At 40.9% G+C, this 22,600-nt stretch overlaps 1 protein-coding gene across 8 annotated transcripts in view; it reads right to left on the reverse strand.

Moving 5' to 3' along the window:
* Window positions 1-5,523: 5,523 nt before the first annotated feature.
* The window catches only part of LOC138212768 (disks large-associated protein 1-like), a 138,439-nt gene continuing 121,362 nt past the window's right edge, over window positions 5,524-22,600 (reverse strand). For all 8 annotated transcript variants that reach the window (XM_069173313.1, XM_069173311.1, XM_069173309.1 and 5 more), the window contains one exon: window positions 5,524-15,521. In XM_069173313.1, coding sequence (XP_069029414.1) covers window positions 15,297-15,521 — 225 coding nt within the window. In that variant the 3' untranslated portion in view covers window positions 5,524-15,296. The remainder of the gene's footprint in view (window positions 15,522-22,600) is intronic.

Consider the following 22,600-nt stretch of genomic DNA (forward strand, 5'->3'; position numbering starts at 1 on the left):
AAAAAACCCCCCAAAAAAACCTTCTCCCGTCTCCGCAAACTTCCGCCAACAGATAATCTCAGGTAAATACGTTGACTTGGCACAACTCATCCTCCCTCCCCTCCACCAACACGCTGAACCTAGGGTGATCGATAGCCATGAGAGCCTCATTATCATGCGTACCTCAGCGCCAGCTCGCTCCAAAGAGCTCACCCCGCCTGAGTTCGCGTACGCTTTCTCCCTGTATAGAGATGTCCTCTGCACCCCCTACTCAGCTAGGAGGACAGAGTTAGATAATTACCTTTCCATAATCCTGGACCTAGCGCGGATCAGGCCAATACCACATCCAATTCGCTTCAGACGTCGCAGCCCGTCTCCTCCAGTTCAACCAGGCCACTTACTGGGGTACCCTCAACCAGGAACTCTACTGCCGCATTTTTGCCGCCCGTCCAGCTCTCCCCTGCAAATTATGCAGCGCCCCTTCCCATCCCGCCTCCGCATGCACCATCCCCATCCAACCACATCCCCAAAGCCAACCTTCAGCCACCACTCACCCGACTTCCTAGTTATAACTCCTCCTTTATCACCTCCAGCCCACGGTCTCTTGACCATGAAATCAGTCTTCACTCAGCTTGGCGTCCCTCTCTGAAGAGAAAACAGAAGGTCCTTCACACATCTTGGAGTTTCTCAGGATTACTCTCGACACTGTCCGGTTCCAAGCTTCTTTGCCCGCGGAGAAACTCCAACGCATCATTCTCCTCCTGCAAAACTTTCTTCTTATTCCCTCTTGCACCAAACGACAACTGCTCTCCCTCTTGGGACATCTGAACTTTGCCTTGCGCATCATCCCCCAGGGCCGCTCCTTTATTTCGTACTTGCTTTCCCTCGCATTATCCACACCCTCACTTATCGATCCAGTCTCCATGGATACCCCCTCCAGAACAGAGATGCAGATGCGGCTGCACCTCCTCTCCAACTGGAACAGTATCACCTTCTTTTACGACGACCAACTTTCCAACCCAGAAGGCATTCAGCTCTATACCGACGCTGCTCCTTCCGCTGGTTTTGGGGGCCACTATGGTAGAGGATGGTTTTCAGCTGAATGGCCCATTGAGTTCTGCAACTTCCTCCAAGGCTCCCTCCAATCATCTTCAGCAGTCCACGAAATATATTCGATTGTTATCGCCGCTCTCCTCTGGGGGCACGAGTAGCCAAAAAGGTCTACACTCATCCACTCTGATAATATCGCCATAGTCGACATCATTAGCGAAGGCAGAACAAACTCTCCCACGATCATGCCCTTCATACACCGTCTCACGTGGCTGTCGGTCACTCATCAATTTATTCTCCGAGCTAAACATGTTCCTGGCCACCATAACTCCATCGCTGACTCTTTGTCTCGCTTCTCCTTCCAGATCTTCAGAACCTTAGCTCCAGACGCGGAGGAGAATCCAACCCGTCCCGCCACTTTCAGACTTGACATTCCTCGTTTGAAACGAACCATCGCAGAACTCATCTCTTTTTCCCAACAAGCCACCATCAGCAGCTTAGCCCCCAGCACTCTTTCTACTTACTGGACGGCCTGGAACTCTTTCCGCTCCTTCCACGCCACGTTTAACCTTCCGGAAGGTTCCCTTCCTTCGACGTGGCCTCCGTATGCAGCTTCATCTCCCATGTCCACTCAATTCTCCACATCGAGATACCCACCATTAAGATTTACCTTAGCGGTATCAACTTCTTTGCAAAGTTACTCACTGGCTCCCCTGCAACGCTCTCCCAGTCGTCTTTACTTATTAAAGGCCTTCAGCACCAAACACCTACACCGACTCCTCGCCATCTCCCGTTAACCCCCGATCTTATTTCTCGCTGCATTGCCACCCTTCGTTCTAACCACTTTTCCGCCCACCTGGCGCGCACTCTGGAATCCATGTTTCTACTTGCTTTCTTCGGTTTCTTGCGATGCTCAGAATTCGCTTCTTCTTCAGTCAAGTTTAACCCTATTCTCCACCCTTGCGTATCCGACCTCTATCCCATCTCCGAAGATTGCTTAGGCTAGTCACTCAAACGGAGCAAAACAAACCAGGTCAGCAACCCAGTTCCCATATTTTACTTTAAACTAAATTCATATCTGAGCCCCTATGAACCCTTCATACATTATCTTCAGCTCAGGAAAACACAGCAAACTTCTTCCCATGAACCGCTGTTCATCACCGAAACAGGCCAAGTTGCCAATCGGTCCTGGTTCCTTTTACACTTCAGAGTAGTTCTAATCACCTCGGGGATTAATCCTGACTCCTTCTCCGGCCACTCCCTTCGCATAGGGGCAGTCACCACCGCGTCAAGCGGAGGAGTCCCAGACCACCTCATCAAGGTCATGGGCACTGGTCTTCCCAAGCCTACCAACTTTACACCCATCACAGCTTCGACGACCTGCGCAAAGGGCAGGCAGCCTTGCTTTCTTAGGATAGCTTCTTTTGGGGATCTGCAAGGCCCGGAAGCCGCAGTGGATCCTCGACTAAGCCTTCCCCCAAACCGCGAAACTCTCACCCCGGCTTAATCTCCCCCAATCAATGAAGGTTCGCCCCCAGCCGAGGCGGGGTCCTAGCTAGAGAATAGACTTTTAGTTAAGTTAGCTAACCAGTGGCTGCCTTGTTTTGCTAGTGACAGGTTCAAAGTGTAATTCTAAGGAAAGGAAAGGATTCCTGCAGTGTTCCACCTTTCTGTTTGATCAGAAAACAGCTGTAATATCGCTCTACTCGAAGCCACCAGACTCCATTGATAAAAACAGTAATTTTAAGGTGTAGAACAGTGGAGTTGAGTCTGGTGGCTTTGAACAGATTGATATGGGACGATGGTTATGAAGCCTCACATCCATCATACAGACTTATTAATATCTATCAGGGATCCTTTAAGTTTGTTGGTTTCCCAAGTGGAAAGAATAAAGACTGCAAAGTTTATCATAGTTAGCATAATCAATAAGAGACCGTATTATTACATTTTTGTCACGTTTTGGACGACATACTATATCATGACATTTAAAAAACATTTTGGACGACATATTACAGTTTAATGTTTATTTACATTTTGGACGACATACTATGATATTTTTTGGGACATTTTGGACCCTTTGCTATACCAAGACATTTTTATGAAATTTTAGCTCACATACTATAGGTCTGTGTCTGGTGGGTGTGGCCTCTCTGCTTCCCTCCTCCAGGCTCCTCCCTCTTCCACTCCTCCAGCTGGCTGGCACAGCTGCACTCCGCTGATCACTGCCTGACGGTATTTCAACCCTGGTCCTGCACTTCATCTTGGTCAGTTGGTTGTGTCAGCTCACCTGGTACTACGCTGCTGCAGCTCGCTCTAAGTTTGGACTCTCCTGGTTCCTCGTCTGGTTCTGATCCCTGCCTGCTCTCTACCTGACTCGGTTTACCTGCGAGTACCAGCTGTCTTCCCGTCCTGTCGTCCCACCACGACAAACTCACCTGTAGTCCTGCGAGAATCCTCTGAGATAACCAGTCGACACTCACCTGTAAGTCCTGCGTTTGTCAAGGAGATCACTGGTCAAGACTCACCTCAGATCCTCCCTCGGTCCATCCAGACTCCCCACGGCCCAAACCTGTCGCTCTGGCTTCAGGATTCAGAGACATCCTCCAGACACCGACCCTCTTGGACTCCACCTGTCTGCTGCCTGCCCCGCTCACACTCCTAGACAATGTTACCTGGACTCGGCGCACACACACACACACACGCACGCACACACGCACACGCACACGCACGCACGCACGCACGCACGCACACACACACACACACACACGCACACATACGCACGCACACACATACACACACACACATACACACACATACACATACACACATACACACACACACATACACATACATACATACACACACACACACATATACACACACATCCCCCCTGGAGTCAGCCACTCTGCACATGTGTGTGTGTGTGTGTGTGTGTGTGTGTGTGTGTGTGTGTGTGTGTCATTCACACATACCCTCAAGCCTGGACTCCCCTCACCGACTACACAACCTGGACTCTGTCTGCACACACACAACTCATTCTCCCCGGACACCAACAACTCCACGACTTCATTACTTTCAATAAAACTGCTTTTTATTCATTAATCCAGCTTCTGTGTTTGTCCTGTTCACACAATTACTACACAACTATGATTTTATTTTGACATTTTGGACTAAACATACAATGACTTTTTTATGATATTTTGGACGACGGACTATAATATGACTTTATAATGTTTTTTTAATTTTTTTTTTACCATATACTAAACTATGACTTTATGATATTTTGGACAACATACTATACTTCACTATACTTTATGAAATGTTGGACCACAGTCTATAGTATGACTTTTTTATGAAATGTTGGACAACATACTATAGTATTACTTTTTTTTTAATTTTTTTTTTTTTTAATATTTTTGATGACACACTATTGTATGACTTTTTAAAAATATTTTGGACAGTATGAAAAATGTAGTAATTTGTTTTGATAAATCACATACATTTTCCTAGAATTTTAATATCTACTTAGTTTTTTTTAAGGGATTTCAACGCTTTTCTTGGAATTGCCTACGGATTTCAATTACATCTACAAAAAAGTTTATGTCATGGTACTAAATTTATTTGTTTAGTCAATTAAATTGTATCCTTGCATTTACTTAAATGGTTTATGTCACTGTGGTAAATGTAGTCTTTCAGATCCATTTCAATTTTTTACTTACATTTACTCACATTTTTAAGTATATTTATTAGATTTTACTGGTTTGGAAATTTATTCTATTTTTTTGTGTGAAATTGTGCCGCCAAAATTTTGTTTAGTTTTTGCAATGTATTAAGTGCTGTAAAATCTTTAACCTTAATGACAATGAACTGTACATTTTGTGTGAGTGCATTGTGCTCTTAAGCCTCCTTATTAAATTACATTGATTTAAGTCTTATCTATGAGGAATTGTGATATTTTCTGTGAATGTTCCTGTGTACTTACTGTGTTGTCCATCACTGACTTTGGGCTGAGAGATCGAGGCAGTGAGATACTGGCAAAAGAAAACGTATACAAATTTGGCAAGATGACAGTTTTTGATAGCAATTTCTGCAAAATAATAAAATCATTATCATGCAGATTAAATAGTGTTTTAATAATCCTGAAAAAATATTTTAGATTTAGAATGTTAATTTTGGTCAAATATATTACATTTGAAAAAAATGCAATTTTACGGAACATAAACTTTATCGGAAAAAATTTGGGCACCTCTGGTCTATATGAACATACATTTGTGATATCAGTTTTATACTATTTTAATTTTTTTGTTGGTACGCGAGCACACCTGGAGTTAGTCACACTCCTAAAAAAGATAATACCCATTGAGTTAAAACATTTGATGACGCATCAAACAGGGCTGGAAAATCACTTAAAATAAAATGTAATGATATAATTAGACCAAAATAACCTGCGAATTGCTAAAAATAGGTTCAGAAATCATAGAGAGATCATAGAAGAAGAGTTGATAGTTAATTTTATTATGGGTTCTTCAATAATTATGGACATATAATCATCTCTTTACAATACAACATAAGATCAGAAGAGCATGACAGACCACTTTAACAGAATCTCATAGTTTAAAAAAAAAATCAATAAATAAGAGCATAAATAAACCAAATATATGTTTTCAACTTAGATATAGATTCATATACTAATATTGTGTCTGCATGCGTCATGAAACATCCTCATCATTGTCTGTACAAACACAAGAAATCGGTCGCAGGTACAAGTGGGTAGGTAACATACAGAATGACGTTATGAGGCTACTAGACCGTACTGAGGAAAGGCCCAAAATAGAAAACAACGGACTCAGGAAGCACTTTATAGAGACCTCACACACACACACACACACACACACACACACACACACACACACACACACACACACACACACACACACACACACACACACACAGTGCATCTTCCAAATGGAAATATATACAAATGAAACGCATACAAACTTTGTACCACATGGACTCTTGCGCGCGCACACACACACACACACACACACACACACACACACACACACACACACACACACACACACACACACACACACACACACACACACACACACACAGTTTGAGTAACATATCACCATGTCTGGGAGACCCTGATTTGTAAAACTACATTTCTCAACTCTTCCTGAGGAAAAAAAGCACACAAAGCCAGTGAGCTTAAACATCATATGTTGTAGTTACACGTGTTTTCAGCCATTCTACATCCAAGGTTGTCACCTATGTAGAGGACTGCCAATATTAAATAATGAATTCATGAAGAACGTTTCCTGTTTGACATCATGTAGGAGCATTTTAAATTGAAATTTCCAAAATCCTGTTTCAGTTTCATCTTTGAATTTTTAAAATTTTTTAGAACATAACTTCATTATGTGCAAATTTTAATCCATAATTAACATCCAGATAATTATTTTTTTTGCTGATAAAGAATGGTAGGTTTTGCAAGATGCTGTATATATACACATATATATATGATACAATATAACTAAAGTCAAATGTCATTGTATTTTGCATGAAAAAGATACAAATTATGATGATTCTTGGTTATTATTTTTATGCTTCGTTATGTTTTTCGAGTTGTTTGTCCTGTTTTTGTGAAAGTGATATCTGAAGAACCTCTTGAGGGAATCTTTTCAAACACAATTATGCACTTGGCCTCAAGGATGAACAGTGACCTCTCTACAGATAGAGAGCACACATGTTCACTTGTATGCATCAATGATGTGTATAGATTTGGGTAATCAAAGGTTAAAGGTCAAGATGACCTCACGTCTTTGTCTGCCATTCTATTCTTGTGAACGCAATATCTCCGGAACTCATTGAGAAAATATCTTGAAATTTGGCACAAACATTCACTTGGACTCAAGCATGAACTGATACGATTTTGGTGATCAAAGGTCAAAGGTTGAGGTTACTGAGTTCATTTTGTTTTCCCTTTGTGAATGTAATATCTCAAAAACCCTTTCAGGAAATCACTTTAAAGTTTGGCACAGACATTCACTTGGACCCGAGAATAAACTGATTTGATTTTGGTGGTCAAAGGTCAAAGGTCAAGGTTACTGTCATCTCACATCAATCCATGTTTACAAGCACGATATCAGGGGAACACCTTGAGGAAACCTCTTCAAGTTTGGCACAAATGTTGACTTGAAGTGAATAGACTTTGGTGGTAAAAGGTCAGAGGTCATGTTCACTGTGACCTCACATCTCTCTCATTTTTGTGAACGAAATATCTTTGGAACGCCTCAAAGAAATGTCTCCAAATCTGGCACAAACATTCACGGACTCGAGGAAGACGTGAGTAGATTTTGGTTATCAACGTTCAGTGGTTAAGGTCAATACAACCTCACATCCATCCTGTCCATCAGTCCTATTCTTGTAAATGCGATATCTCAAAGCGCCCTCACAGAATTTCATAAAATTTGACACTGACATTCAATTGAATGCAAGAATGAACTGATTACGATTTGGAGGTCAAAGTTAACTGTGACCTCACGGAATATATTAGTGCTGATAACTCAATAGTTGCAATATCTAATAGGATAAAATGACTATTATTCTTTTCTGTCCATTATTGAACACCAAAACTGAGTAGATAGATACGTAATTGGTGACATTACGTGTCCATCTAGAAATTGTGGTGATTGTATAGACTTTCTGTGCTGTAAGGATTGAAGATGTGTGTAAACCATCCGAGTTTTAGAATTCATGGCTTCTTTGCCGCAACATGTATATGGGTTTTGACAGATATACATGTAAATTACAACTTGATTGTTTAGCGGAGGGATACAACTGGTAGGCAGTTATTCCAGTTTAATATTAGTTTTTTATGTATGGGAGTTAATTTGTTAATCTGGGTGCCCATTATGCAAGTTCAAACATTAGGATTTTTTTCTATTTTAAATTTGATCAATTTGCAAATAGCAGAAAATGACATTTCAATTCATATAATGTTTCAATATTGGCAGACCTTCATAGTTTTCTCCCTTTGTTGTTTTTAAGTTTGACACTGTGGTTTCAAAACATTTCTCTGGCAGTCATGTTTTATTTCCAACTAGGAAGCCAGTGACTGTATTCAAATATGATTATCTAATGTAATTATATCTGAAGATTTATAAAGATCTTTATTTGAGAAGCCTCCACAGTCTAAAACAGAACACTAAAGTTTCACTATGTGCATATCTTCCTGTATCTCCTGTTCACATTCGTGTCATGTTGTTCCTGCTCTACACCTCCTTCCCAAATCACAGACAGAAAGGTTGCTACTAGAACACAAAAAAATGATTCAGTAAATGGTAAACAAAAAAAAACAAAAAAAGAAAACATACTCATTCAGCAGCTGGATTCCCCTCTTAATAAAAGGGGTGTTTCACATTGAATATGGCTCACTGTAATTGTCACTGTCATCATTTAAACACAGAGGTAATCAGATCCTGTACAAAATTACACCCCCCCCCCACCACACACACACACACACACACACACACACACACACACACACACGCACAACTTATCTTTACAAAGGAAGAAAATAAATACGGAATACTTTCATCAATAACACACCATCATCATCATAGAATAGTCTGTAGAATCCTCTAAATCCTACTTTTGATTTCCAGACACTTTCTCTGGAGATATGAATGGCAGTTATATAAGGTCATCACGATAAATGTTGGTGTAAGTAGTAGTAGTAGTATAAATGACAATATCACAGCTAAACAACATGAAGTGGCTCCAAGAGTGTCGTCTTGGCCCCGAAGGTGTTTCTTTTGTCACGGTTGAAACTGGGTCTGGTCCAGCTGTTCTGTGGAGTCCAGCTGTGGAATATGAAACCTGGAATGTTTTTTTTTATGGCACTTCAGCACTCAATCAGAAAGTCCAAAACTGTGTAGCAGTAACAGGCAGCAGCTGCTCATCAACACTGAGTCCTCATTTACCTCTGTGATTCCTGCTGTGTTTACTGGAGGACACATTCCCCCACACAATGGGATGAATCCAAACTTAATTAATACATTTTCTGTGCTTTTCATTAGCTTTTCCCCCCCTTTTGCATTAAAGGAGCACTCCAGCAATTTAGAATGACACTTGCATAAATGGGGAGGATTTGCAGAGGGTGATATAGCCTGACTAAAAGTCTTTAGTATGGGTCACACTCTAAAAACGCTGGTTCCTATATTTCCCATAATGTAACTTGAAAGTGTCTGTATGTTAGATTCTCCTTGCCCAGTTCACACTCACATCCCAAATCTGTAGCTCCACTTTGTAACACAAACCCGAGCTAAAAATAACCCTGATGACATCACCGTGACATTATCAAGGTTATTTCCATCGACTTGAAAAAGCTCCTGAGGATATTATACAACTCTTGGAGACCAAGTGTGACTCAAAGGGATGAGTAAATGGACTTCCATGCATTAAGTCACTGGAGTGCCCTGTTAAAGTGACAGAAGCAGAAATGACAAAGAGCATTTTGATGCTAAATGTGTTTCCTACCAAATGCTTGTAATTGTTTTAATGTATGTGTAACACTAAAATATTTGCTTTTACATTTTTAATGTTAGATTCAAAAATCTAAAGCTTTAATTATTACCGCACTGAAGGTTCAAATTATGTTTTAGTTTTATGACGGTAAACCAACCAGTAATATTTCACACTATTTTTATCATCCTGACGCATTATCCTTTCTGTTGCTGTCGCTCTTATTCACAAGACAGTTACATAGCTCGTGAGCAGTTTTGGTGGAATTAACTATTTTTCTTTCCTACCCAGAGTCACACAAGACAAAAACATAATTATCATTTCAATTACAAACCTCTAATCTTTGGAGAAGGTCAACATACTTTCTCTGGATGGAGCTGCTGATTGTTCCTTTGCATTGTTGTACATTCTTTCAAAGAAATTAATCAAGACAAAAGTACTCTGAATAAGACCAACAAAATAGACTAATTCTCTTTGACCACAATTGCTTTCGGAGTATAATCTAAAATAGTACAAAGAAATCAGTAATGGCAATCCATTGGCACAAACTGAGCAGCTGACTTCCCAGGATTTAACTGAGAGTCTGGTCACATTAACATTTCAGGATGATATATTTAAATAAATATCATTCAGCTGAAGGGAATTATCCTGTTATTGAGGCCCAAACTCACTGCGTGAAACGATGGGGTCTGGCTACGCTGCATTGGGGATTGTTTTCAAATTGTTGCATCCTGATGGGCACAGAATTCGGGTTAAGTTTGAAACTATTCTAGCAGCCTTTAACCGATACCAATCATTGACCAATATTTGACTTATGTTGTGAGGCCAACCTGTAAACAACAGAGTCCCCGCCCCAAATGTGAGCAGAGGAGAGCTACATTTCAAAACAAACACTTGACTTCAATATCATTGCACTGCACCGCCCCCTTCTGGTTGCTGACTGGTTCAGACTGACTGAGGAACCTTTATACAAACAGGGTTTGTCAGCAGCAGGCTAGAATGCAGTTATCATGAACACTGAATGGAGTGATAGTCACAACCTGCTCACTGTTTTCACATCATTCTAATTGTAATATGTAAATGAGCTTAGGAAACCTGAAGTGAAGATACTTTTATTGTCCTTCTGAAGAGGATGTGTTATTAATGAGTAGCATTTTAGTTAGAGAGACAGCCAGATATCTTAACTGATAGTGAACCTCTGCTGGTGCCTGTAATCACGATGTGAAAGAGTGTCGTCTTTTGCGGGTTTGATGTGTCCAGACTCTCAGTCAATAAAGTTTAATCACCTTTCAAAAACATTTGGAGCTGCAATTTTGTACCCAAAGCTGTCCACTGAAGCTGAAACTATGACAGTAATGTTGAAACGCTAACATAATATACAGTAAGTAATAATGTCAGGACATCCCAAACATCATCCAAAATCAAGATTTCATAGTTTTTCAAAGATGCAATGTAGATTAAAAATGGTCTTATTTGTTGACAAAAAACAGTACGAACGTAATATTCAGCTTTCATTCTACCATGTTGCGGCAAAATGTATTACTGAAATAGTAGTCTATTAACTATTTGTCCTTTTGTTCAGTGATCTTTTGATGTTGGTCCCTGGAAACTCCTGGCAATTATTGGGTTACTACTGATGTCAAAATTTATAGCCCTTCATGTCCAAAGTCATGTGATGGTCGTGGAACGGACAGCTCTTTATCTACGTCACAACCAGTTTCAAATTAGATTTCTAAAAAACATTTTAATCTTGGCATAGCTTGTCTTAAGCTCTGTCTATTTTAATGGTAAAACAATCCAAAAAAAAATACAAATAAAAAAATCCATTTGAGTAGTTTGATTGCATGACCAGATTACTGACTGAAGAGACACCATTACATTCATACCGTACTGCATTTTTTACTCCATCTCATCTCGTCATTTATAGGGTCTAAAGTTTAAAGTGAATCTCTTCACACTTTGATAAAAAGTCAATGTCTCCACTAAATATTGCTTCAGTCTAAATGTACCCTGTAAACAAGTCATCTTGAAACCCGAGGAGAAAGGATGTAAAAATCAAACCAAAGAGGGAAGAAATGAGAACAGGTGGCGATACTAATTATCAAGATTATTAGGCATGATTTGTTATCTACCTGATGGCTTTCTGTGTTACACAATGAGGGCTCAAATAAAATTGTTTCTTATTTTTGAGCTTTTGGTAATAAAAAGCTGAAGGAGATGGGCCAAGGACACGAGCCACCGAACAGTTTTGAAACAAATCCCCATTTTGAACCTGGAGAAGTGTTTTAGTAAACCTGGTAAACCTGTCTGATGGCTCCTGTTTGCAGTCCTCTGTGGAGTCCAATAAAACAGCTGTTAAACTGGTGAGTAAAAATGAGCACGAGCCAAAAGATTAATGTCCAGAACTGTAAAAATACATCAAAGTTTGTAAAACAACAGAAATTTTGTTGAAAAAGTTTCACCCATTTTTGAGAGCGTTCACCCTACAGGAAGAACATACCAGCTGATAAGTACATGAAGTCCTTCAGTTCCTAAGAACTGACGTAATGTGTGGATGGAGAGGAGGATGAAACATAAACAGTGATCATGGCGTTCTCTTCTACAGAGGGAAGAGAGAGACACTGTTTTTATATTACACCAGTCTGCAGTGTTCGTACAGCCACAAGACCTGAAAGAATTATTTCATTGTGTGAGTATACCTGTTCATTATGGGTGAATGTGAATCAGTGTGTTTGTGTAAGATTGTCCATCACCTCTTTAAATTTACATATTTGTATAACATTTAAAGACTTTAAACATCTGCCAAAAGTCAAACCATGTCCTGTGTGATCTGTAACCTGTAAGTTTGTTTACCACAAATACTGTATGCTTCAAACAAACTTCTATTTCTAACTTTCTTGTTGTCAGATTATGTCAAAGGTCAGTGCTCCTAGCTGCTGTACAATGTAAGGAGGGGTGAAAGGCTCATGGCCTCTTTCTGTGGTTTCCTTCTGTGGCTTCCTTCTGTGGCTTCCTTCTGTGGCTTCCTTCTGTTTCTCTTATGAGAGCGGATCAATAAGTTCTGAGACTGCTCCTGTTTCCTGCGAACGATGCGCAGCACCGTTACATGCACGGAGCAGGAGGAAGATATAATCTATGAGGGCTAATCATTTTGGAGAACCAACGTGCCATTGCGTCACAGTTCAGGTCATTTTCACCAAATATTTTCCCTCAGAATGTCACAGTAAAATTTGATATTGACAGTCTGACCCTGGAGGACGAATTCATGGTGCAAAATCCCGTGAATGTCAGAAAAAGCTCCTGGTTGTGCGTCTGACCTGATGCACCTTTTTCGGATTTGGACAGTTGAAAGCATTTGGACGCTACGCCAATTAGAAATGCAAATGTCCCTCAAAACACCTTTTCCGGCTCATTGCTTCATTGCCATAGACTTCTTGAAGCATTTCAGGAGTCTCTGCTGTCAATGTCCAGAGTTTGATGTGCACCCTCCAATCATGTTCCTGTAGAAATTGTAAACACGCTGGACCATTGCTCACAAAAATATGGATAACTCAGTTGCTGATTGTGATCAAGCGCCGAAATTTGTAACACTTACTCGTTAGGGTTATATCTTCCTCCTGCTCCGTACACGTCTCGGTGCTGCGCATCGTTCGCGCACAACAGGAGCAGTCTCTGAACTTATTGATCTACTCTCATCAACTTTTCCATTTGATTATGTGCATAAAAAGATGCAGAAGTTGATGTGTAAAGACTGAAAACAGAGCTTTTTTTTTTTAGGCATTCTGACAACTTAAACCCAATCAATGACCACAATCCTTCATGTCCTTTATGTTAATCAATTAGGGAACAAAATAATCTCACCACAAGGTCCATTCAGTCACTGTTTTAGAGTTTTAGACCTCTGATCTTTCTCATCAGATAAACACATAATCCTGAAAGTTCTCAGAGAAATGAACATTTAAAGTAGCTGAAACTATTTAAATTCATGTCAATTTAAGAGGGGATTGTTTTCTGGTGGTGGAGTCCATACAGTACACTATGTAAAACCACTGCAACACAGACGTAGTTATGGCTATATAAGAAGCCATATAAGAAGTGATGGCTGGTTGGAATAATGTAGCTAGAAGTTGTAAACATATTTGAAAACAGTGTTCCAATGTTACAGGTATGCGGCATGTGTCCACATCATGGGTCTAGTTTTGGTCTACACTAATGAGCCAAGCCATTATGAATCTCGTAACAAGAACACGTCAAGACAAAGGATATGCAGCATTAGACGGTAAGTGAGCATTGACTTTGACAATGGTCGACGAGGTCGGGTGGTGAAAAAACAGGGTTTTTGATTTTCTCCCAGTCGACAGTGGTGAGTACCAAGGAGGGACGAATCCTGAGCCAATGACAGGGTGTTGGGGGATGTACTGGAACAAGTCCAAGCCACACTGATACCATCCAAAAAGTACAGGATGCAACGGCTCTGGGGTGGTGATAATGTTTCAGTCCATCAGTATATTAGAGGTTTGGACAGCACTTCCAGTTTAGGGTCACGGATGCTACCCACTGAGGAGCTCAGTATCGAGGATTATTTGGGTCCTAGAAATTAAAATGCAGATAGTTTGGAAGGTATTTTTAACGCAACGTTGCTGCATGGGCATGATTTATACCACAAAAAGCTCAAATCGGCTTCATTTTCAGAATTAAACTTCTGTGTTATATTGTGCAAAACTTTTGGCCTCTAAAAGTGAAGGGAGGATGTTTTCAAAAAGGATGGCAATAATAGTTTTAAATAATTATCCTATTCAGATCAATATTTGGTGTGAGAATAATCTCTGACGGACTCCGTGATGTTGAGATCAGGGCTCCATGGGGGCCCGACCATCTGTTGCAGGGATAATTCATTATGACTCTGGTTGAATGTCTGGGCTCGTCGCAGTGGTGATTTGACCAATCAAATGGCTCCCTTGATGGTGAATAGAGAGTAAAACTTTTGCACAGTACTGCATGTAAGAGTAATTGGTAAAAGAAATTACAGTAACTTAACACCCGCTTAAATATTTAGTCTTTTGCTGACCTCCAGTGGTTAAACATCTCACCTCCCTGCAGTTGTACACAGGCACATGAAACAGAATTAGTAGTGGAATTAAACACTCAAAATAAGAAGAAAAAAGTCTTAACTGCGTTGCAATAAAAGTTCAGTATTGATGGTGAAAACAGAAATGGAGGTTAATGGGACAAGAGCTCAGATCAGTATTTGGGTTTTCTGCATGCTTTCTTTTAGAAATGGGAGATTAAATTTATAATGCATTTGCATTTTTTTTTGTGATTGTGAAAGAAATCGGAGAAGGTCGAGATAAAAATAACTTTTTTTTTAAACTGCACAACTCAACTGTTGAAAACAGATGAAAAAAACTTTTGAAGTATGATTTCTAAACAGATTTATAGATGTCTGTCCTTCTGCCCTGTAATGAGTGAAAGTCCCAGACCGTACCAAGGAGTATGTAATGTATTTATTGTTTAGACTTGACTGAGTTCTGATTCTGAGAAGAAGCTGCATTACATTTGTGGTAAATATTATTAACCAGGAGACAGATCAGCAGTGGGGGCGGGTATATATTATTGCAAAATTATTATACTGCAATTTGGTTACATTCCTTTACCTCGGTGTGGACAACCATACACCTTTGTGTTTTGTGTTGCGTGTGTGTACTTGTGTACTGCGTGTATCCCTGGTAGTGTCCTCATAGCCTTGTCTGAGCCTCAGGGATGTAGATCTCGATGCTGTCAGCGCTCTCTGTGGCTGAGTTTTGTCGTACGGATGCCGCTCTCTTGGCAGCCATCAGGCGCTTCCTGGCGTCCTGCCGCTGCTTCTCTGAGCTCTCCAGTGAGCGGTCTCTGGCCAGGGGAGGGTGGTGGGGAGGGCCCATGGGTGGCTTTTTGGGCACTGGAGGTGGGAGCCGCCTCTCCTGGTGGGAGAGGACGGTAGTGGGGAGGGCAGAACATTTTAGGAAAAAGACATGGGTTTGTATGTGAGTATGTGTGCCTGTGATGCCCATGTTTAATACACCAGGGCTTTGGTTTAACGTGTGCCTGCACACTTAAACATGTGTGTAGAAGAGAAGGTAACAGGTAGAGTCTTTAAAAAAGGGCAGGAAGCTCACCTAGGCCTTTCTTTCTGCACTAAGACCACCTAAGAGAGTCTTTTATTCCCTGCATTATTAATAAAAAGGATATTTCTGGTATAGAAGTATCTGGCTTCAGTTTATTGTGGGTCTTGTGTATTGAATATCCCCACACATATATATATATAGTATGTAATAAGAAGAGGTACGATAAGTTAGACATTCTGTAGAATTTCCTTTTTTGATTATCCATAACATTTTATTTACATATGCCATCAAACACTGTTTTAGTCACACTTCAGCTCCTTTCAATACTGTTTTACTGCATTCTGAGGTTGATGTTTAGACAGGTTAATGCACAAACTTGTAAAGAGAACCATCTCCATTTTCTCTATTAAATAAGTTTCTTGCTGTGTAACAGCAACCTACTGTACATTAGAGTCAAATGTGTGTTTGTGATAAATTGTATAGTCTTTTAAAAATACTTTTGAATGCATGCAGGGTAGTATTTGTAGTAACACAATAGTTTATTTTAGTAGATAACATGCAAGTCTATATGTGACAGGGTTAGTTCCTGCACCTATTTTGTTTCAATACTTATTATCTGTACATGTATAGACATGGCTCTAATTCCAAAAATGAACTACTATGTAGATGGCACCATGCTCTATCTTTCTACTGACCACACAAATGTCCTAAAAGAATGATTTTACCGTTAACTATAGTTTTGAATTTAAGTCCCTGATAATATTGTATTCAGCAAAGTAATAGCTGAGATCAGAAACCGGACCTTTCACACCATCTAAAACACTTTATTTGAAGTCAAATTGGACATCAACACACTAGAAATGTTGCAACTAATGCTTCAGTGAAGGACAAAATGAGTATTCACAACTATAATGGTAGGATGATGGGTGAGCTGTTTTATTCCATTGAAGTTTATCTTTTGTTTTTCTAAGAGATAAGATTACATCCTATTTATCTGTAAATTTATATTTCCTTGTGTTTTTTTTCTTGTATCTCATATTTGATGTCTTCTGGAAAAGACTTGGTATTGCCTTGTTTTTAAACAAGTAAATAGTGTGCCAACCTGTCTGATCATCTGACTGCTCATCTTTTTTGACCTGTCAGATTTACTTTCAGGAATTCCTTGCATCTTTCCTGACCTCAGCTATGAACTTGTGAGTACAGTGCTGTCTTAGCTGCTGGGACAAAAATATGAATAGAAGATCTAAGTAACTCATGTCTTCATCTTTTTCATTTTAGCATGAGTTTTATTTGCCTCCTTCAAAATTTCCTTGTTGTTTTGGTGTTTTACGGTTGCAGTTTATGCAATTCTTTGTAATCCATTATAGCCTGTGATCTATTTTGACATTGGCAGCTACAACACAGAGCAAAAACAAGCCAGACATGGTAAGGCGGCTGCAGGCGGCGTGAGGACGGAGGAGCAGAAGAAAGTATGGACAGATGGATGGAAAGACAGACATGATGGATCCACGGAGGCCCAGAGAGGTCAAGGCCCTGTGGTGTTGTTGGCATTGCTGTTATGCTGATTGATGCGTGGCTGTTTGCAAGCGCCTTCACTGTCAATACAAAAAAAAACACAAGAAAGAAAAAGACAATAATGAGAGCAAATGAGGAAGCCACAGAGTCAACATTCAGAATGAGGCCAAGCCACAACAGATACTGCTGAAACCCGCAGAAAACATCTGAAAAAGATTTACAAATGCAGTTACTGAGAGGCAGACAGAAGAGCATCTGTATCCCTGTAGAGACCAACTAAAACTACTTACTACTGAGTAATACTGCACAACTGAAAAGACATCTATCTTGCTGTCAGTGTCACGTATGTGTAGTTTGTCCATTTGTCAAGATAAAAGCTATTTATAAAAAAAGGCAAACCTGGACTAACTCTGTCCTTTTGCAACATTAATTCACTACCACACTCCCATTTTAAGGTAGTGTGCAGAAACTGTGCAAAGATTTGATCATTTAGACTGCTATCACAACTTAACTCTGTGCATCATAACCTGAACATCAAACTAACATGGAGGACTTCTATCCAGGAATCTGTAATAATGAGCTGATTAAGAGCTTCAGAGACCAAAGGTTGAGTCTTGCAGTTAACCAGCTGGAGCTTGTAAAATGCTCTGTGAGAGAACCATGTCCTCAGATTTGGAGGTACTAACCCTCATCCCTGCTGCTTCACACTCGGCCACAAACCGCCTCAGTGAGTGCTGGAGGTCCGAAGAGGCCAACAGGACCACATCATCTGCAAACAGCAGAGATGCGATCCGAAGACCCCTGAACCCGACGTGCTCCTCCCCCCGGCTGCGCCTTGATATCCTGTCCATGAAGATAACAAACAGGATCGGTGACATAGGATGTCCTGGCGGAGGCCACGCCCACTCGAGGCCACGCCCACCGAAAACATGTCTGACTTATTGCTAAGAGTGCACACACAGATCCTACTGCAGTTGTACAGAGACCAGATGGCCCGTTGCAAAGGCTACGGCACCCCGAACTCCTGCAGCACCCCCCACAAAAACCCCCAAAAGCCTTCTCCAAGTCCACAAAACACATGTAGACTGGATGGTTAAACTCCCAGGACCCTCCAATAGTCCTGCGAGGGTAAAGATCTGGTCCACTGTTCCACGACGAGGAAGGAATCTGCACTGCTCCTCTTGAATCTAAGGTTCAACAAACGGTTGGAGTCCTTTCCAGCACTCTGGCATAAGCTTTGCCCGGGAGGCTGAGTAGTGTGATACCCCGACAGTTGGAGCAACTCTCCGGTCCCCCTTTTTGGAAAATGGGAACCACCACCCCGGTCTGCCAGTCCAATAGTACTGATCCCAACCCCCATGCTACATTGAAGAAGCGTGTCAGCCCAGACATCCCAGCAATGTCCAGATGGGACATCTGCATTGAAGTCTCCCAGCAGAACTATGGAGTCGGCAGGCGGCGCCCTTTCCAGGACTCCCCCCACCACCTCCGAGAAGGCCGGATACTCTGAACTGCTGTTTGTTGCACAAGCACAAACAACAGTCAGAGTCTTCCTCCGTGCAACCCGCAGCTGCATGAAGGCGGCTGTCTTGTTCCCCAGGAAGAGCTCCAACACAGCGACACTCAGCTGGGGGCTCGTGAGTATCCCCACACCCGCCCGGCGCCTCTCACCCTTGGCAATGCCAAAAAATGATGAAGTCCAACCCCTCTCCAGGAGCTTGGTCCAGAGCGAGTGTTGTCTGTGGATGTGAACCCAACTATATCTAGCTGGTACCGCTACACCTCCTGCACCAGCTCCGGCTCTTTAACGGCTACCGAGGTGATGTTTCCCGTCCCTAGAGCTAGTCTATGCTGCTGGCGATCGGCTCGCCCGGGCCCACAGCCCGGCCTGCCGCCCGGTCTACATTGCACCAGAACCCCAATGCTTGTCCCTGCGGGTGGTGCTCCATGTTGTTTGTTCGGGCTGAGCCACCAGATGCTCGCCGGGGAGCTCCCGACCCAGTTTTGGCTCCAGGAGGGTGCCCCGGTTTCTCTGATTCGGGCGAGGTGGCATCATTCCATGGGCTGCTGTTCATCTGGGGTCATTTGAACTGCTCTTGCTTTGGACTCTCCTCTGGGACCAGTTTGCCTTGGGTGACCCTACCAGGGGCTGATTCCCTGGACAACATAGCTCTCGGGTTCACTGAGCCACTCAAACCCCTCCACCACGTTAAGGTGCCATTGCAGTGGAATTTTTGTGTAAATTTTGAGGTGGACTTGCGCCTCCACCAGCTCAAACCAGGTTTAAGTGCAGCGCAGGTTGTGTTGGGTTATTTCCATGACGTTGGTGAGCAGAACACAAATGAACACACCTATCCAAAATCCCACAAATAGGTTTAGTATATTTCTTACCAATTATAACCTATTAATTTTTTTTTTTTTGATGCAAACTTCTGATTCCGTTAATCCTATGAAAAATTAAGCGGACCCTTGTTTTATGTGAATGTGGATCAGGCAGTTAACAGCCGTCAGCACTAGCCAATCTCAGCCACAAAATATAAAAGGCACGGGGGTTAACTACAAAAGCCTTTTCACCCAAGTAATCTGGATTAGTAATCTAGCCATCTGTACAAAACCATGGAGTGTGACGCTGTGACATTTATGCACAAAAGGTAGTGCAGTTTAAGCAACATAGACCATTTTTAATGATTGGGAAGTAAATTAGGCACACTCAAAGCTCCTGATGATATTCATTTATTAACACCACAACATTAGTGACGTCTGGAGCACTTTGCTCTTCATCAATGTTGTTAAAAAAAATACATTGCATTGGGAGGTTTAAGTGTGCTTAATTTACTTCTGCTCACTACTCAATATTGTTCAAGCACCTGTTTCAGTATATTAGAGTAGTGACGTTTAATTAATGCCCGTGTTTGGCATCTAAAATTTGCTGATTTTTGTTTTATATCATTGAACCGCTTCCTACACTGGGCAGCGGTTCTAATAGGTAGGTAGGTAGGTATGGTTACCTACCTAATACTACCTCTTAATATCAGGGGAAGAGTTATTTATAATATTAGTTACCTCTTGCCAAGCAAATTTAACATTATCAGCCCATGGAGGCCGACTCGTAGTACAATCAGTTCCGTGATTACGAGCCTGAACCTCCAGACAACTATGTCAGTTTAATCCTGCATAAAGTTTGGATGGCGGTGTCGGTCTGTTCCTTCTTCGGCCATTATAAATTGACATTACGCTGCACCACAGCAGTTTAAAGGGAATGAGAGGAGCAGAATGGTTGACCATGTATGAAGGCAGCTGGGAGACACATTCTAATTATCTATTCATCCTACTTTACAGCTGCACTGTACCAGAGCTGCGCCTGCATTTGAGTTCACCACAATACTAGACAAGTTGGCCACATCCACTTGTGACCCCGGCACACCTGTGCCTCCACTGCACCGAGACGGACAAAAATAGAGCCAATAGGGTTATTTTGTGACAGTGTATGAATGCAACAAATGTCTGGTCAACCATCATTGACAATGGAAATTAAAAAAAAAAAAAATTGCAAAATGCAAACTAGCACATTTTATTTGACTAATTTTAACCATTGCACTCAGGTTTAGAAAATACAAAAAAAAAGCCAGCAAAAGCCACAGTGGTGCCGTAGCAGCACACTGTGAGAACTGAGAACATTTGTGAGGCAGACTGTTTTTGGTCTCTAAAGCTCTGATGAATGTGGAACGTTTCTTGAAGCTTTCCTTAAATTTGAGGAAAAGCTGTGAACCTGTGTAAGGCCCTGTGACATCGGCACTATTTGTAGAGACACTTTTCGTTCAATAGGCAAGTGTGATGTGAAAACTTCAAACACAGAAAATGGAGTTTCGAGGAAATAGGAGACATCTTGTATCCAGTAGTTTAACTTTTGATCTGAAAAGTTTAATACATTTAGATGTAGGGAATGCCATTTTAAGGATTTACAATCAGAATACTAATCTTTTTCTCATGGAAAAAGCAGACAAATTGTTATTCAAAATAGAGGATTTTTACACCACAGGTGATCACTTCAAACCGACAGATACATTTACAAGAAGTATTAAGTGACAGGAAGTTAAGGTGGGACGGCGGCTGTATGTAAAGCGATTGACCTGGGTCCTTGTTGAGATGTGAGATCAGACATGTTTCATTTTCATCACATTAACATCAAGGTATGATTGTCTGAAAGAAACTCCAAAATCTCAGCGAGCTCAAGGCCTTAAAATAAACATTACAACAGTTACGGTACTTCAACAGGCAAATGGCCTTCACCATGCGATGTCAACTCTGGACCTTATTAAATAAAATATAAAGAGCACATCTTGATTATAGCATTGAAAAATCTTTGCAAAACCCATTTCTATTAGTACCTAATCTTCATTCAATAGGCAAGTGTGATGTGAAAACTTCAAACGCAGAAAATGGAGTTTCAAGGGAATAGGAGACATCTCCTCTCAGGAGCATTAAATTAAATTTGTGTTCATTCGCGTTCAGCTCTTCAAAAGACTTCAAATGACAGACCCAAATTTGAAACCACTGAGCAGTCTGACAATCAGAACTATCAACATCGCTGATGCAGATTCCCGATTAAGCCAGTCAGTGTGTTGCTTCAAATATACAGATTCAGCAGTATTCAAACAAACTTGCTATGATGTTGAGCAATGACATGACAATGCGTTAAAAAATCTGTAGTCTCATGGGGCCAGATGTGTACTGTGTACAGAGGAGTACAGGTTGAAGGATGATTGTGGTAGTTTTGGTTAAATTTAGTCTCAATAACAACAGGAAACTAAGTTTTTTACATCTTTCACCAGATGGAGTATGAAGACTGAGAGAATCACATTTAGCTTCACAATACGACTGGCAACATGCCACTTTGTGTGTGTATGATTTTGGAGGGATAGTTCAAATGATTGTTGTCACTGAAATTATATTTACAATTTTCCCAATTATTGTACATTTTCTGGGCATTGACTGCCCATCAAATTTTGTAATGACATGAATTCCTCCTGTCAGTTTGAGTTCAATAAATTTAGGGTGTCTTGTTCAGCCTATTCGTTCATGATTAAATTACATTGACTAAAATATGGTATTTATTATTTCTTTGAAAGTGCATATGCTAATTTTATGTAAACATTTGATTATAAACCATTGATTACTATTTGAGAAAACACTGAGTTTGTTTGGAGGTGGAAGACAAGACATCAGTTTCAAAAAAAATTGATTTGGAAACATCAAATTATAGCAGCAGAGCAGTGAAATGTTCCCTTCATGTACCACAGACTAAAGTCATTTGTTGCCAAATGAGACATTCATACAAGTCATATTCATAATAGCCATGAAGTGAGAGAACTAGCACAACATTTAACCATCCATTCAGATAATAGTGTTATGAACCTCTC

Source organism: Embiotoca jacksoni, unplaced genomic scaffold, assembly GCF_022577435.1.
Source record: "Embiotoca jacksoni isolate LCO1_2020_lvr unplaced genomic scaffold, fEmbJac1.0.p SCAF_59, whole genome shotgun sequence".
Lineage (NCBI taxonomy): Eukaryota > Metazoa > Chordata > Actinopteri > Embiotocidae > Embiotoca > Embiotoca jacksoni.